Source organism: Molothrus ater, chromosome 1, assembly GCF_012460135.2.
Source record: "Molothrus ater isolate BHLD 08-10-18 breed brown headed cowbird chromosome 1, BPBGC_Mater_1.1, whole genome shotgun sequence".
Lineage (NCBI taxonomy): Eukaryota > Metazoa > Chordata > Aves > Passeriformes > Icteridae > Molothrus > Molothrus ater.
The window spans coordinates 17,187,918-17,203,525 of NC_050478.2; the positions used below are offsets into that span (position 1 = coordinate 17,187,918).

At 39.4% G+C, this 15,608-nt stretch overlaps 1 protein-coding gene across 1 annotated transcript; it reads left to right on the top strand.

Annotated features, from left to right (window-relative positions):
* Positions 1-3,621: 3,621 nt before the first annotated feature.
* LOC118694415 (uncharacterized) lies at positions 3,622-15,178 on the top strand. The gene is made up of 3 exons (XM_036395455.1): positions 3,622-3,676; positions 4,944-5,010; positions 9,783-15,178. Exons 1-3 carry the CDS (start codon positions 3,638-3,640, stop codon positions 11,300-11,302), a joined length of 1,626 nt encoding a protein of 541 aa, XP_036251348.1. The 5' UTR covers positions 3,622-3,637; the 3' UTR covers positions 11,303-15,178.
* The last annotated feature ends 430 nt before the right edge of the window (positions 15,179-15,608 follow it).

The window sequence follows — 15,608 nt, forward strand, 5'->3', positions numbered from 1 at the left end:
TATCCAACGGTATCACATCAAAGTGGCCTTTCTCAGCTAGCCAATTATCCACAAAGTTCTCCTCATGATAGCACACAAGGTTTTATGTGAGATTTTAGATGAGGACCACTGCACCCTCAGAAATTCTCCTCTTGTACTGCTATTGCCTTGTGCCCACTGCTGCAGTTGGTGTGAAGGAGTCTTGCTGTAGACATGCTTTTGTCCTGACTGGACAGAGGACATACATAAATGTTTTGCCCATTCCAAAGACAGAACCCAACCCAGACCTTCATAAGGCAGCTTTCTCTCCTAGGAGTGGAAGAACAGTGTACTGAATTTATCAACATCTAGGAGAAATTCCATATATTTGGCATCATGAACAAAAAATAAGGCATTCTGCCTGTCTTTGGTTTCCTTCAAGTCAGTGTATATAGGCAAGCATGCAGCATTCTGCTCTGCTTTTGACCTCTAGCATTCCCTGTGTTTCCCTAAGACCTTCTTTTGAACATAGGTCAGTGGGTTTCCTACAGCATTGCAGAGGAATCCACATTGGCAGCTGGAGTCAAATCTTGCAAATGAGCATGGTTTGTATAGCAATTGCAGCATGGCTTGTCTACTGAAACAGAACAAATAATGTGATAATCAGATCTCTAATTGGGAGAAATGCATTGACAATTGTCTGAGGAGAGCTGCAACTCAAACAGGTGGAATATCCATGACAAGGGGGGAATGGCTTCCAACTTATAAGAGAGTCGGTGTAGATAAGATATTAGGAAACAATTCTTTACTGTGAGGGTGGTGAGGCACTGAACAGGTTATCCAGAGAGTTCATGGATGCCCCACTCCTGGAAGTGTTCAGGGCCAGGTTGGATGGTTCTCTGAGCAAACTGGTCTAGTGCAGGGTGTCCCTGCTTGCGGCAGGGCATTGGAACTGGATGAGCTCTAAGTCCATCTTCATTGGAAGATGAACTCTTCCAACACAAGTCCATTATTCAATGGTTCAAGAGACAGGTCAGTGACTATTCCTGTCTTTCTGTGTTTTTAGAGGAACATTTCTGTCAAGGTACCATTTCAGCACATCACTAATACCAGCTGAATGAGATGTTCCTTTGCCATTGACCTCTCCTCAGACAGCAGGGGGGTTGGAATATACTGCCTAGGTGACCCAAAGGCCATTTTTCTCCCTGCATTAATTTGCTATGCACAGGTGGAGACCGGGTGGCCCACCCCAGTCTATGTCTGCCAGCTTTGTGACAGTGCCTGAATAGATTTGCAGTGATTCTTTAGTAATTAAAATATCCCTGCTCTAGTTAACCAGCTGGAAAAAAACCTGTGCTTTGGTGAACCAAGTAGTCTGTTCAGCCTGTTAAAAGCCCCACTCATATGAGGTGCAGTCCACTCAGATGCTTGCTGAGGCCATGCCTGATGCCAGCCCTCCAGTGTACAGGCCTGTACCAGGGACTCGAGCTGATTCCCAGCCTGGTGTCCATGTTTGCATGAGGCAGCTGTGAATTTGTCACAGCCAGCACAGCCCATCTGTGGGGTTACACAGACCTGCTGTCTGGAAGACTCCTGCCAGCTGCAGCTGAACCACCTCTTACTTTGGCCAGGTGAAGATGCTGGAGTGCATGTAGTCCCATTTCACATCAGATGAGCCCATTGTCCCTGCTATTTCTCAGAAGCACCGTGAGTGCACCTTACTTCAGATGAAAGACTGGCCTCCCAAAAGAAGGAATGCACAGAAACTGCATTTTGTTTTCTTATGCTGGTCTTTGTTTTCTCAAATCCAGTATACTGCAAACTACTCTAATATTTAAGTTAATGCTGAAAAATAGAAATTAATGTGTGCCTTATGCTGTGAGTAAAACTAACCAAACAGCAAAATATTTGGGAACTGTAAACAAGAACTGGATATGGTCTTTGTTCATTGTGTCATCCTTCATGTTCTTTCCGTGTAAGAATAAAAATCAGTGCTGCTTAAGAACAGATGAGTGATTATATGGATTGAGAATTCTCTCTGGCAGTGTCCAGCAGCAGATACTGTAGAAAGTACAACACAATATTTTCATAGATAATTTTCCCAGCTCCAACAGTTTGTTGCTTAGATTTCCTGAATCTGATCCATGTCTATCTTTAAACCCCAAATTGATTTTATTTTTGAAGTTTTAGTGTTTATGGAACTGCTGCCTTCATTTAATGTCCTTTAATTCTTGTATTGGAAGAAAGAAGAGTCTTTCCACATTTACTTGCTCTAGGATACCTGTAATACAGCACAGTTGTTTGGTTTCTTTTTTTTTTTTTCCTGATCCTAAAAAGTCTTATCTACTTTCTCATATTGCAGCAGTATCATATGTTAGATTTTCCTTGCTGGCCTTTTTGTGAACTTGTGAGTTCTTTTATACTCCCCACTTGAGGTGGGGAACCAGGACTGCATTCTGTACTCAGATGCTCTATTGATTAATGTAATGTCATAATGATATATTATGTTCTGTTTTATATTCTTCTTCTAATTAGTCCCAGCATTTTATTTGCCTTTCTGAACTCTGTTGGGCACTCAGCTGATGATTACATGGCTCTGTAGCCCAACATCTATATCTAGATATATTACTTCAAGACCATTTTCAAGGAGTAATAATAATCTACAAGTATGACATTTGATCTAAAAAAAACTTGGATTTTTTTTTCAGTGAGAACCCCAATTCACCTTTATCTCCTCTGAATTTCTTTTTTTTCATTTTATTGCTGCTGCTCAGTATCACAGACTCCTTTTGCAGCTCTTTGCAATTGACCCTTACTTTTACTACCCTTAATAGCTTAAAATTCACAGCAAGTTTTATCACTTCATTTTATCAATTCTACAGTGAAAATTGGCAATTTACTCTTTACTGTGTTTGACCATGTACATAAGAATGATTAATCTGTTATTGATCTGGTGATTAATTTATACCCTGAAGCAGGGGCAAATGATGATTTAATGAGCTGCTTATGAAATGGAAAACCTTGTAGTTCCATGAAGGGGCTACAAAGATAGTAAAGGAAACTGACCTTATAATGATGACTTGAATTTAGTGAGACTTTCCATTAATTTGCTAAAATTTGAATGCCTTTGAAGAGATAATACAACAAGCTTGAACAATAATAGATCATTTGTATTTCAGGAGAAAATGAAGTTCCATCTGAAGATGCCCTAATACTACAACTGCACCTTGCAAAAGGGCATGAGAAATTCACAGAAATGCTAAAAAGCCAACAGCAGATCATTGCTGATTTGCAGCAAAAGCTTGCTGAACAGCAGCACGTGTTGGTTAGCCAGCAACGGGAGATTCTTGAACAGCAAAGAAAAATGTATGAGCAAATGGATCTGATCAAAGCCCAGTATGGCATGCTTTTTGATACAGTGAAACAAATGTCATTTCAGAGTTTGCAAGAAGATATTCAAAATTATTTTGAAAGTCATCTTCATGGACTTCAGAACCAGGTCAGAAATCATCTCCAGAAGTCATACTCTGTGCACAAAGTAGAAGTGGATGCAAAAGTGATTAACGTTGGGGAGGCTTTGCTGGACTGTGGCCTTTGTGAAAGTGGTGAATTTTGCAATTTCCAAAAGACACCTTCACAGTGTGAAAAGTGCACGTTGTGTCCTGCTGGTTTTTTCCAAATGGCTGAGTGTTCTGCAAACTCTGATCGGATTTGCCAGGTGAAACATCTTTCTGTGTCTTTCAGTTACTGCTTATGAAGAATTGTGTTGGACATATTGTGATAACATTCTGGAAATAACTACTTGGAGAGCTAGAAAAATTCAGCTTGAATCATGTGTTTTACTGAATGGGTCTATGCCAGAAGGTTTTTTTGTGTGTTTCTCTTTAGCATTTAGTGTTCTAAATGAGGCACTGGTTTGTGCCTGTTGGGTGTGACACTTCCCCAAACCTGACAGCTGGCAGGACTTTGATTCTTTTCATTGTGGTAGGAAAAGACATCCTAAAACATTTAGACTTGTCCATGCTAAATTTGTTTATTTAATTCCATTAGAGTCTACAGGAGCTTGTAGACATCTCTGAAAAGCACAGGAAAACTTTATTAAGCATAAGTCAGACATTTCTTTTAAAGTTTGGAAATAGAAATTGTCAGTTAAAATAAATATAAGAACTGGTTCCTTCTTAAACATAACATACAAATATAGAACATGGATACTTGTATTGTTAAATACATTTTATTATAAAATACATTTTATTATACAACACAAAACTAGCATGCAAGCAAAATAAGATGGTTCTTTTCTTGCTTTCTGTCATTTAGAAGTCCTAAGATAAATGGGCGACTTGATATTTAAAGCAGTATCTTGTTTGCTAAGTGTTGCCCCCAGTTCTTAGCTTAGTGTGAGCCTGACCAGCTGGACCAGATACTGAGAACCTGAATGTGTCTGTCCAGTTCCCTCTCTGATAGTCTCAATTTTCTTTAATGCTAACATTAAAGGCAAATGTATGCTGTTTTTCTTTCCCCTCTGCCTGCTGTAGGCTGAAAGGAGGGCTTGCTGGCAGGGAATATTACTTTCTAATTTACTTTTCATGTGTGTTTTGGTTAGCAGCTTCCTCCCAGATGAAATGTCCTTAAAAGCCTTTCCTAACACTGTCTCAATTGTTGCAATGTCCTTAAGATCAATTGATTGATTTCCCACTCTTGGGGATGTGCATCATGACAAGAGTTACATGTCCAACCCCTCTGTTCAGCTCATCTGCACACTGTTTGCTTTCTGTGGCATCACACAGTGGTTCTGGATACCTGGTTAAAACAGGTAACAAATCTAAATCAAAATAGTCCTGCTCTAGCATGCTTATGGGATCAACCTGTTCTCCATCCCTGCATACACCTTTTATGGACAGATGGATGCCACAGAGCCTGAAATGCCTGTTTCAAATTTAAGTTGTCTTGTTAAACTGTTTCAGTATGATTCTTGTGATTTACAGGACAGAGATGAGTGCACTGAATCTCCAAGCATTTGTGGTGAGAGGATAAAATGCCTCAATACTCCAGGTAAGTTATATTCTCTGATAATAAAGAATGAGGATAATTAGATCTTCAGGAACAGGCCAAAGAAATAGATAAGGACTCAGGTTCGTATGTCGATGAGTAATGACATGCACAGCTTGCTGGAATCAAAGGGATTAAAAATACTAATCTGTAATTTGATAGCAGCTCTTGTGGACAATGGGGTATTTAGGACGTTAATATCCTTTGGAAGCATTGGATGGTCCCTTTTACGTTATTTTCCTTGGGGTTTATATGCTTTGTTTTTCATTTTCTCTTATGACCTGACTTCCTTCTTGTTTATGCTGGTGCAAATAGGGCCCAAATCAAAGATATTATTCCTATTTGGAGAAAAATAGATGTCATTTTCCTTCTGGTGCACTAGGGTAGATACCTGATTTGATCTAATGAAGACTCTTATAAGACCTCCCTCCATTAATCTTATTCTCCTTAGTAACAATATTGTCAAATACTGAGGAAAGATCAACAGTTTCTATTATTTGGGGACACTTTGGGGGAGTTTTTCAGACATTTAAGAACTGTCTGGTATTTTGCACTGCGGACTTCATTATTTCATTACATTCTCATGGCAGTCAGACACAAAAGAGCAAAATTAATAGACATACTGAGCAAATTTTATCCAGGTACTAAGTTTCTTTATATTGGTTGAATTTTTGGTCATCCAGAAAACCTTGAAAGGAACTCGGTGGTCAAATAGAGCATTTTCATCAGTTGTGACCTGTACCTGAGGTCTCACAGTCAAATAACCCAGGAAGGGCTTCATTGGATGCTATGATTTTCCTCCTCTAGGCTTCTAGACTTGTAAGAAGGGGTGGCCTCTTTGAGGGGCAAGGGCTATTTTCAGCTGATTGTGAGTGATTTTTGCCTTTTTTACCCAGTCACTGGTGGAGAAAAATGTGGGAGCCTAGGAAAGGATTAAAAGAGGGTGTGGGTTTTCTTCCTTTGTCCTTACTTCTTCTGGACAGGAGCTGTGTTGGTTTGGATGGTGTTACTACAAACACTGCAGTAACCTGGAAATGACTTGAGGAAGAGAGCACTTAGTGTTGCCTGGTGTGGTAAATGCTGCACATGAGGTACAAAAGAAGAGGGAAGACATTTTTGGAGAGTGTTAGAGGTGTACAGTTGGAGGCAAGACAGTTTAGAGCACAAAATTTGAGTCAGAGCATCAGAAAGGTGTAAGGCTTTGCCTTGTCTTTACTGAGACATTGTGTTTGCTCCTGTTTGTGTTTTGTTGGATGGAAGCCCACAAGGCCTCAGCCCTAGGAAAGAGAGCCACTAATGTGGTAGCAATTTGGTGTTGCTCTAGTCTGTGGCTTGGGAGAGGTTGAATTTATTCAGTGGGTTCCGTGGAGGGGAACAGACCAAAAAAGGGTCTGTACAACTGCAGGAGGAACTAAGTGAGGGCAGAATACTGCCAGGAAACAGATGGGTAGTGATGGTGTGTCAGACCACAGAAAGGCAGTAGCAATGTATTTGGAAGGAAAGGAATCTTCCCTCTCTTCCTCTTCTCCCAGTTTTAATGGTGGTGTGTAGATATGTGAAAGCAAGTTATTACCCATCACCTGCACAGGAATTGGTGTCCTGTCAATGTTGTTCCCATCTGTCATGGAAGAGAGAGTGTTCCTGTTATTTTTTGTTAGAGGTGACTTTCAGCCTGTCTGTTCATGGTAGCTCATGATCTTACACAAGTGTGACTAATGTGGCAAAAGAAAGGCTGAGACGGAATGTCTGTTTTGGGTAAAGAAGGGGATGGGATGTGACACAGGGATGTGATGTGACATATGAGTTCCAGATGTTGAATGTGGTTTCTCAAGCTGCACGCAAAGGTTGTTGCATCTGTAGCAGCTCTTGTTCAATGTGCAGTATGAGGGGAGACAGAGCAGATAACAGAAAAGAATCGTGTAACTAGGAGCCTCTCTTTCTTCACTCTTTCACTTTCCTCTACATCATACCTTCTTCCCCTACTGCTTTTTTTCACTTCTGTGTGGGATGAGAATTGTTTATTTATTTGATTAAAGGCTAGTTATTAACAATTAGGGATATGTAATCAGTGAAAATTGGGTTTGGTGCATCATTTCCTTCTTAGACAACCATAGGAGAGTAGTCAGACGGTTTATCCAACAAATAGAATCAGCCAAAGGCACTCTCCCTGGAATGCCATGCAAAATTAAGAGGACTTACTGTAGAACTTACTGTGGGATGCAGGGGGAAGATGAATGAAAACCTTGACGACAGTCCTGATTTGTAATGAACCACATGTGATGATCCAAATCTGACATAGAGTGTTTAAAAAGAGAAGGATTCTCATACCTAATCTGCCAATTTAACCTTTGCATCGGGCAGTTGTGAGTAGTAGCAGCAGATAAATATGTGCATAGCTTACTGTAATTGCCTTCAATTACCTGGCCTCTGTGAGTGCCAAGGGCTGGGGAATGTGCTGCAGAAAGACTCAATTTCACAAAGCCAGGTTGAGTGCCGCTGGACTGCTCACTGTGAAACCAGGTGCAGCAGAGCACAGTGCAAGGAGCCAGGAAGAGGTGGCAGAGGTTGTAAAGTGATAAAGAGCAGTAGGAAGCAGTCCCAGCATGCTGCTGTGCTGGTTTCTGATGTTTGACTATCATTTGCTGCTGCACCTCTTCTGGGCAGAGGGTAGGGTGCTGCTCTTGCAACTGTGGCCACAGCAAGGAGCAGTCTGGGTGCTGCTTTGAAGTCACCTATTTGAAGTAAACCTGGGGGAACACCTGCTGCAGTTCTAACCAATAAAAGACTAGGCAGTAAATTAGTGCATATAGCCATCAAAAGTATTTGTGAAACATGATATTGGTCAACACTCAAATACACACTAAAATATTTGTAAGAAATGAATAGCATAAAAAGTGTTCCTAGGCACTACTGAAGATTTTCTGTGCCATGTGAACCAGCTGTATGTGTGTATTTAGTTCATCCAGTATTTCTCAGTGATGGTGGAGCTACTGATATGAGAAGCAGAAGTGGTTAAGAAATACCGTGTGAATAAATACATCATGGTTAAAACTGATTTCAAAGGGAAAGATTGTCTGGGACTTTTTTCTATACTCCCTCTATAACGTTGAAAGAAATGTAATCTTATTTATTTGGCTTTTGTTTCTCATAAGAAAACAAGACACTTTCAGAGAGGAGCAAAGTGTTAAGTTTCTCTTGACTTTTTTTCAAATGGAAAAAATCTTACTGTTCTGCAGTGAACTCTTTATAAAATGGTACCTGATCTTAGAAGGAATATTCTCATATCATAAATTGTACAGTCCTACATATTGGTGTTAGTGGAGAATCATCACTTAAGTGAATGAAGTATAAATAGACAAAGTGATATGAGGGTGAATATATGAAGTCTGTATAAATTAACACAGTGTTGGTGTTCTCTGCTGAATAATGCAGTATCAGAAGTGAATTCTAGCCAACATCCTGACCTCTCCTGTGGGCCAGGTTCATGTGTACTTGCAGTTTGCAGCAAGTGTGGTGAGCTTTTCTGTCTACATCAGCAGTTAGCATAGCCAGCCCCACCCTGGGCTAGCAAGGGAGAATCCATTGTTGGGATCCATCAAATACTGGTACTCCCAGTCTTAGAGCAAATCCCAGCCAAGGTACAGGAAGTTTCCACCTAAAGAATAATGCAAGTGTATGACATAGGATCTAGATACCAAACGATATTTAAGAAGATCTATTAGAAAGATGATTATTGAGTTTTGATCATGGTGGTAAAAAAGCATAAATGACTTCATTAGTGATTAAGTTTTGAGGCACAAGCTGCAGGTGGTTATTCTTTAGGATGCCTCAGATCTTGTGTGTTGATTCAGATCCTGAGATCTCCATGTACAAAGGTTTTGGGTTCTGGTTGCTCCAGGTGGAAGCACTGGCAGCTGGTGGTGCTCTTGGAAAATTGCCACAGGAAATTACAGGCTGTTTTTAAAACTTGGTTTTTTGGTGTGCATTCTTTGATCCACTGAGGTCATGCTGTACCATTTAACAGCATGAAATTGCTTTATGTCAAACAAAGTCATTTCAAACAGCACATGTATATTCTCCTCACTGTTTGCAGCAGCGCTTTACTTTAGCTTGATCACAACCACTGGTGTCCTGTGTCTTAGGGCAGTGCTTTTCCACTTTTTAAATGCATGGGCTACTGCATAATGATTTTAAGCCTGCTGTTAACAGTTTTGGTTTTCCTATTTGTCCCTTGCACGTTTTTTAAAAACTGTATATGGAGTGAATACCAGAGGTCCTTGTCCCTTGGGTTGCAAAGCACTGCTTTAGCAATCACAGCAACAGCAGGGCTACCCTGCAGCATGGCTAGGCAGGCAGTGCACATGGCAGGCAGTGCACATTTCTGCCTGTGGAGGGGAACTCTCCATTAGTTGAAAGGAGCTGCTCAGTGTACCAGTCACTGTGCCTTTACATCAGAGAAGGAAGAGACTGTCTTTGGAGCAATATCATTGTATCTGATACATTACAGGTTTTGGTTAGAATTACCCCTGTGTAGCTTCTTTTTCACTCCAAACCATTGTGCTTGCCTTGGACAAGGTGAGTTATGCCTAATATTTCCTCTGTAATCTATCAAGGTTCCTTTAATAGCATAAAGTGATCTAACATCATAACTGTCTTCTGTTTTCTCACTTATGATTACATATATGTCAAAGATACTTGATATGTGAAGCTGTAGAGTTCTTATTTTTAGTATTTTAAAGGCATGACAATAAAAATAGTCCATTTCCCATGAACAGGTGGTTTCCGATGCCTTGGAATTGCTGAGAAAGATGCAGCTTTGGGAATGTGTGGAGAGGAGTATTTCTTTAATAAGGAAATGCAGGAGTGCCAAGCATGTTTGAAGTGTGAAGATGGAATGGTGGCTGTGCCTTGTTCCACTGTCAGTGACACGGTTTGCTCAGCAGCCAGTGAAAACAAGCTCTCAGAGTCTTGGGCTGCAAACATCGTTCTACCCTCTGCAAAGTCTGGCATCTCTCAGGTCTACTCTGGCTTGAACTTGAAGATAAAAGGAAAGCTCCCCTGTGATATCCTCTCCACTGAAGAGAGCAGCCTGGTATTCAGGCAACATGGTCTGTTGTGGACTGACCTAAATTTTGCAGTAAAGCACAACTGCAGGAACTTTTTGCAGCTTTCCTTAAAGCTTAATGGCAGCGAGGAAGACCATGAACTGAGTGGTGTTCGGATCGAGCAGCCAGAAGGAAAGTATTTCCAGAGCACTAGTTTAAGCAGTGCTGCTGAAGTGGAGCCCAGCCAAACTCTTTCTGTGTATTTGAGGAGCCCTAATCAATTCTGCAATCAAAGCAAAGACTTAAATATTTATGACCTTAATACCCCACTCAGTTTGTTTTGGTTGTCCCACGACACGGGTGCTGTGGCACTCAGTGCACAGATGTCAACAGCCATGCATTACCAAACCAACTATCGACCTACCTTTAAAATAATTTCTGTTTCTGACCCTTACATGCTAAGTTTATCTCATGATAGTAGAGCTATAAAGTTCACTGAAACTGGCGTTGTTAAATTTGTGTTTCATCAAGCATTGTATTCCATGGGTCATACTTGTGTCCGGGAGGGCTTCTCCTTAATTTCTTATATCAATAGGAATGGTACCAACAGAGAATTAATGAATGTATTTAAATCTGGGGTAAATTACAGGGACACATCGATATCTGCTTCTGGGGCCACAAAGGTTGATGCTGGAGATCTGGTTAGCTTTGAGATACTTTCTCCTGCGCAGTGTAATGTTCGCTATTTTGGAGATAGTTCTGGAATCAGTATGTTCAGCCTCATCTGGATCCCTTCAGCGGTTTCTAGTGCCATATCAGCCACAGTTTCTGTTACAGGTCTCCCTACTGGAGCAGTGAGAAACAAACTACTGGATTTCACCCAGGTCTCATCCAATGAGAAACAGATACAGCTGGTTTCTTCTGGACAGCTTGCTCAGAAGTATTTTATTTTTACTGAAAAGGGAGTTGCCAGCATTGCATTTAACTTAAAGCTGATCCATTCGTGCAATGTGCTCAAAGTGACTCTCAATCAGCTGACCATGGATCACATGCAACCCACAGCAGTTGCTCAGCAGATTGGAGGTCAGATGCCAGAGGGAAGCATATGGACCAGTGTGTCCCTCCGTGCATCTTTTGAAGTACATAATGGAACATTGATATCAGTTTCTCTTGACTGTGTGCGTGGAAGGATCAACCAGATCACTCATGAACATGGAACCAGCATATCTATTTTATGGATTTCATCTTAATTTCTGCCCAGTGAAGTTAGCATGGAATTGGGGTTTCAACTGTACTTGGATTCTGCTCTGATTCTATACATATTTGACACTGTACTGTGTTGACTTGAGCAGGTCATCCCACAAAATGCTCTCAATTTTAGGAATATTTAAATATAATCCTAACTGAATTATCACTATTTAAAGGAAACAAGAGCTTTCAAGTCAAGATTTTAATTCTGTTACCATCTTCATACAGGGGAATGTGGAATTCAGATCAAATTCCCTTATTTTAATAAAAAAAATTATTATTTCTGGACCACAAAAAATTGCAGCTGAGGGTAAATAGCATTTAGTACTGTAACTGAAAGGAGCACAGCCAAATAATTGAAACCTGCTTTAATTTTTTTCATGCAACAGGCTAATAAAGAGACTAAATGTACTTTGGGGCTAATTTGTCTACATCTTACAAAAAGTTGTGCTTTCCATAAATTGAGAGAACACGCCTCAAATAGGTGATAATGTGGCAACACTGGAGTATACATTCTTAATATTGTGGAAAGAGACTGGGTCAAAACCAGGATATTATTTTTACAACAAAAACAGTGGAACTAATGACTGCTCTAATTTCATTTGGAAGTAATCTGCATTTAAGTAATTTAGGAAAGCTTTTCTCTGTTTTTAGTTTTGCTAGTGAAAAGTTGCCGAATGAGAAGGAAGGAAGTCTCTTCTAACAAGGAAGAGTACATAGGCAAAAAGAAACAAGTATTAAAAGAATGTCTTGAAAATTAGACTTCTGAAAATTAAGCAAATTTTTATTCCATTACTTTTAAACAGCAAAATATTTTTCTGATCAAAAAAACCCATTATTCACAAGTCTATTTACTTTGCCAAACAGGTACTTACATTTAAAAGGCTTTTTTTTTGTCAAATCAGTCAGTTAATTCAATGAAATAGTGTATTCATTGACACTAATTTTTATCTTCTTCCAACTCATCCATCAAACTAATTCTTTCTTTTTCTAAACTGTATAGACTGTTTTATCCCATTTTCTTCTGTCTCCTCTACAAATGCTTTTTCACTCTCTCTATTTCTTTTTTTAGGAGTAAAGGACGAGCCTTGTCACAAACCTTGTCTCTTTCCAGCTTTCTTTCAGCATTCCTACAAAAGGATACATGTTTGTGTCACAGATGTAACTACAGAAGAGAGAAATAAGCAATGCACTTGCAGGCTGCTTTAAATTAACCCTACTGAAAAGAAATATTATGCACTATATGGCTTTAATGTGTCTGCCTGAGTATGTATAGCTAAAATATATGTACATTGCTGTGTTTTAATCTGTTTTGGGGTTTGTTACACTGTTTTTGCTGTATAATGGCCTCCTATAATTTTCTGTAATAGAATGAACCCAAGTGCAAGACTTCTACCTGGTCATTGGTTTAACTTGTGACATTATAAGTGTGTCCTTAACATCTGAAGTTATCTTTCCATCATTGTTTTTTTCTTCAAGAATATGCTCAAGGATTCTCGTTTTTGACAAACTGCTCTCTTGCTCCAAATAGAGAAGAGTAGTTTTTCTTGCTTTCAGCTGCAAAATCCAAGCAGCCTGTCAGAGGACACCTCCCTGGGCATTGTGTTGCAGCCAGTGTAAGTGCACAAACCAGTAATCCTGGTGTCCCCAAAGCCTGTCAGTGACAGAGATCTCAGTGCCTGTGTGTAGCCAGCGTCTCATTCGTGGTTGCAAGGTCACAAGGAAGGATGAATTAAAACTGCTACTGAAGGTGTTCAACATTTGCACAATACTGTTATCATTACAGAGGACACTTTGTAGTGGTAGAGAAGGATTTCTGGAATGAAAAGCATCTTTATCTGTTGTGTGCAGAAGAGCTGTGTTACCTAGGAGCAGAGCAGTTTTTCTGGGAACTTCACTCTTGGAGTCTACTGAGAGTGAACAAAGATGAAATGACACAGGAGTAAAAGTTCTTCTGACATTCTGCTTTCTGTACAAGGGTGCATGTGATGTAGGAGAAGATCTGCAGAGAGCACCTGGGTATTTTTATGGTAAGAGTTGAGGGAGAGACAATGCTAGAGAAAGGTAAAAATTATAGGCTTATGTTTTTGTTTTAGAAAAGTTAAGGAAGCCACTTCCGCACAAACAGAGCCCCTTGTTATCCTTTGCTGGTTTGTGCTCTGCAGTTCTGTTGAAGGTTGTCTCTCACCAGAATGACAGCTTAAGACTCATTCTAGATTTAAACCTGTGTAGCAGAGGTCAGAATCTGGTGTTAGAAATAATCTGGTACATCTTTAGCAAAGTGCAGATGTTACTTGAATATAATAAATATTTGTCTATATGTGGCATATAGCAAATCTAATGGCATGACTTGTATGAGTATGCTTTATTTGAGTGGGATTGTGAGATTAGTGGAGTTAAACAGGGAAGAGAATGATGCTACAATCCTGTATTCTGCATGCTGGTTGTACTTGCATTTAAATGCACTGTTATTAAAGGATACAGAAGGTACAAGGAAGGTACAAGTGAACATTATTACAACTGATTGAAGTTCCAGAGAATAAATTCTTCAATATAAAACTTTTTGGAGGGTTCTGTTGGGTGTGCCCATAATTTCTCTTAAATTCAGAGTAAGTTTTTAGATGCACAGTGGCAGAAACACAGTAGTTTGCCTCCATCTGGTCGTGATAATGCATCTAATAATGTTTTACTCATGTCATCTGAGATAAGGCACTCAGAGAGTGGAGAAAAGGTCTTATCTAATATGTATTATTAATTGCAGTTTACAGAAAGATTAGCTTTATTTCAAGCAACAGAAGGCTGATCATTGAGCTTCTTTTGAATCTCTCCCTTCCAAAAAAAGAAAAACCTGGATCTGTCATTGAGGGCACTCAGACTTCAGTTATAACAACAGGAATTTGAGTGTGTTGGAATCAGTACAGATTTATGATAGCCTAATTAATGGCATAGTATATAGCCTTTGCATCCATGAAAATGATATATATTGCCTCATACCATGCAACATTAAGTGGTGCACTATGTCCTAAATAAGATAGAGTTCAAGAGGAATTGATGCACAATGAATGCTAATCTTATGGCACTTATCCCATTTGCTGTAGTAAATTGCATGTTTTGTTGACAGGTATCTTATTAATTATATTTACAAATTTAGAACTTTTTTTCCTTTTTTTTTTCTATTAATAGTACAATATAATACTGTGAAGTACAGAATTCATATAAAAACTTTAATTTTGCATCTTTTGATACCACATTCATGAATATGGTTAAAATAGCTGGAGACAGGCTCTTCAATCTTTTCTGCCAGAGAATGTTTCCAAAGGAAGAATTCACAAAATAACAGAGTAAGTATGAGGCTGGTAGATACTACCTTTACAGAGTTAAAGTTAATACATACAGGGAAGCAGGTGGTTATTTCACTGTGTTATGAAGATAATGGACAACTTGTTGTTATAGAAAACTTGACCATTACAGGAGGAAAATAATTTAGGTTGTATAGTGCTGCTTATACAAAAGAAAAAAAGATTTGGCTTACAAAACCTGCATTGGTTTGTATTGGGAAACATTTTGCAAGTTCAGAGGTTTTACCTGAATATATTTATTACCTATGCAAATTTTTTATGCTTTCTGTCAAGTCAAAACTGGGCAGAATATGTGAAGTCTATTTTAATATTGTGGATATTCCTCTGTTCTGTGGTCTCTGCAGATTGCAGTACACTGTGAGAACTGTACTATTTTCTAGAGGTGCTTTTTAAAAAAATTTCTACTTTGAAATATTACCTTGTTTTAAAAATACTGTTTAGACACTTTCCTTTGTTAATATTATATTGTAATATGTTTTAAGAGAACTTCACTGAGATAAATAAAACAATAAAACTTCATTGGTATTCTTGTTCTATTCTGAGGAAGACTAATGGTGGCTCTTGTGTTTTGTACCACTGACTCTCCTGGGGTCAGCATTTCACAGATGTTGTCTGAGTTAGTCACCTGTGCCTGCTGAAGTGGCACTAAACAGGAACAGTAACAGTGGACATTTCTAGAAATCTGTTTGCCTTCTGTTCCCATGGTTGAAACAGCAAGAAAGATGAAAGTTGTCTTAAGAGCAGTGCAGTTTGTCCTGGTCATGGTTAGTGGCCCAGTAACAGAGGAAAAAACCAAATTTGTCCTGCCTTGGTGCTTCATAGGCTCTCTGTTACATGTGAAAGCTTTTATGGTGTTGGAGGGTGGGTCCATGTCAGACTGTTGCAGTAGCACAGCTGTGCTTCTGTCAGGGCCTGGCCAAGTTAAAACTCATGTGTTCTCAGTAGAAAC

Coding starts and splice junctions, on each gene's coding strand:
- LOC118694415 (XM_036395455.1), top strand. CDS start 3,638: ATGGCTGAGTGTTCTGCAAACTCTGATCGGATTTGCCAG. Junction 3,677..4,943: donor ACTCTGATCGGATTTGCCAG/GTGAAACATCTT, acceptor TGTGATTTACAG/GACAGAGATGAGTGCACTGA. Junction 5,011..9,782: donor AAAATGCCTCAATACTCCAG/GTAAGTTATATT, acceptor TCCCATGAACAG/GTGGTTTCCGATGCCTTGGA.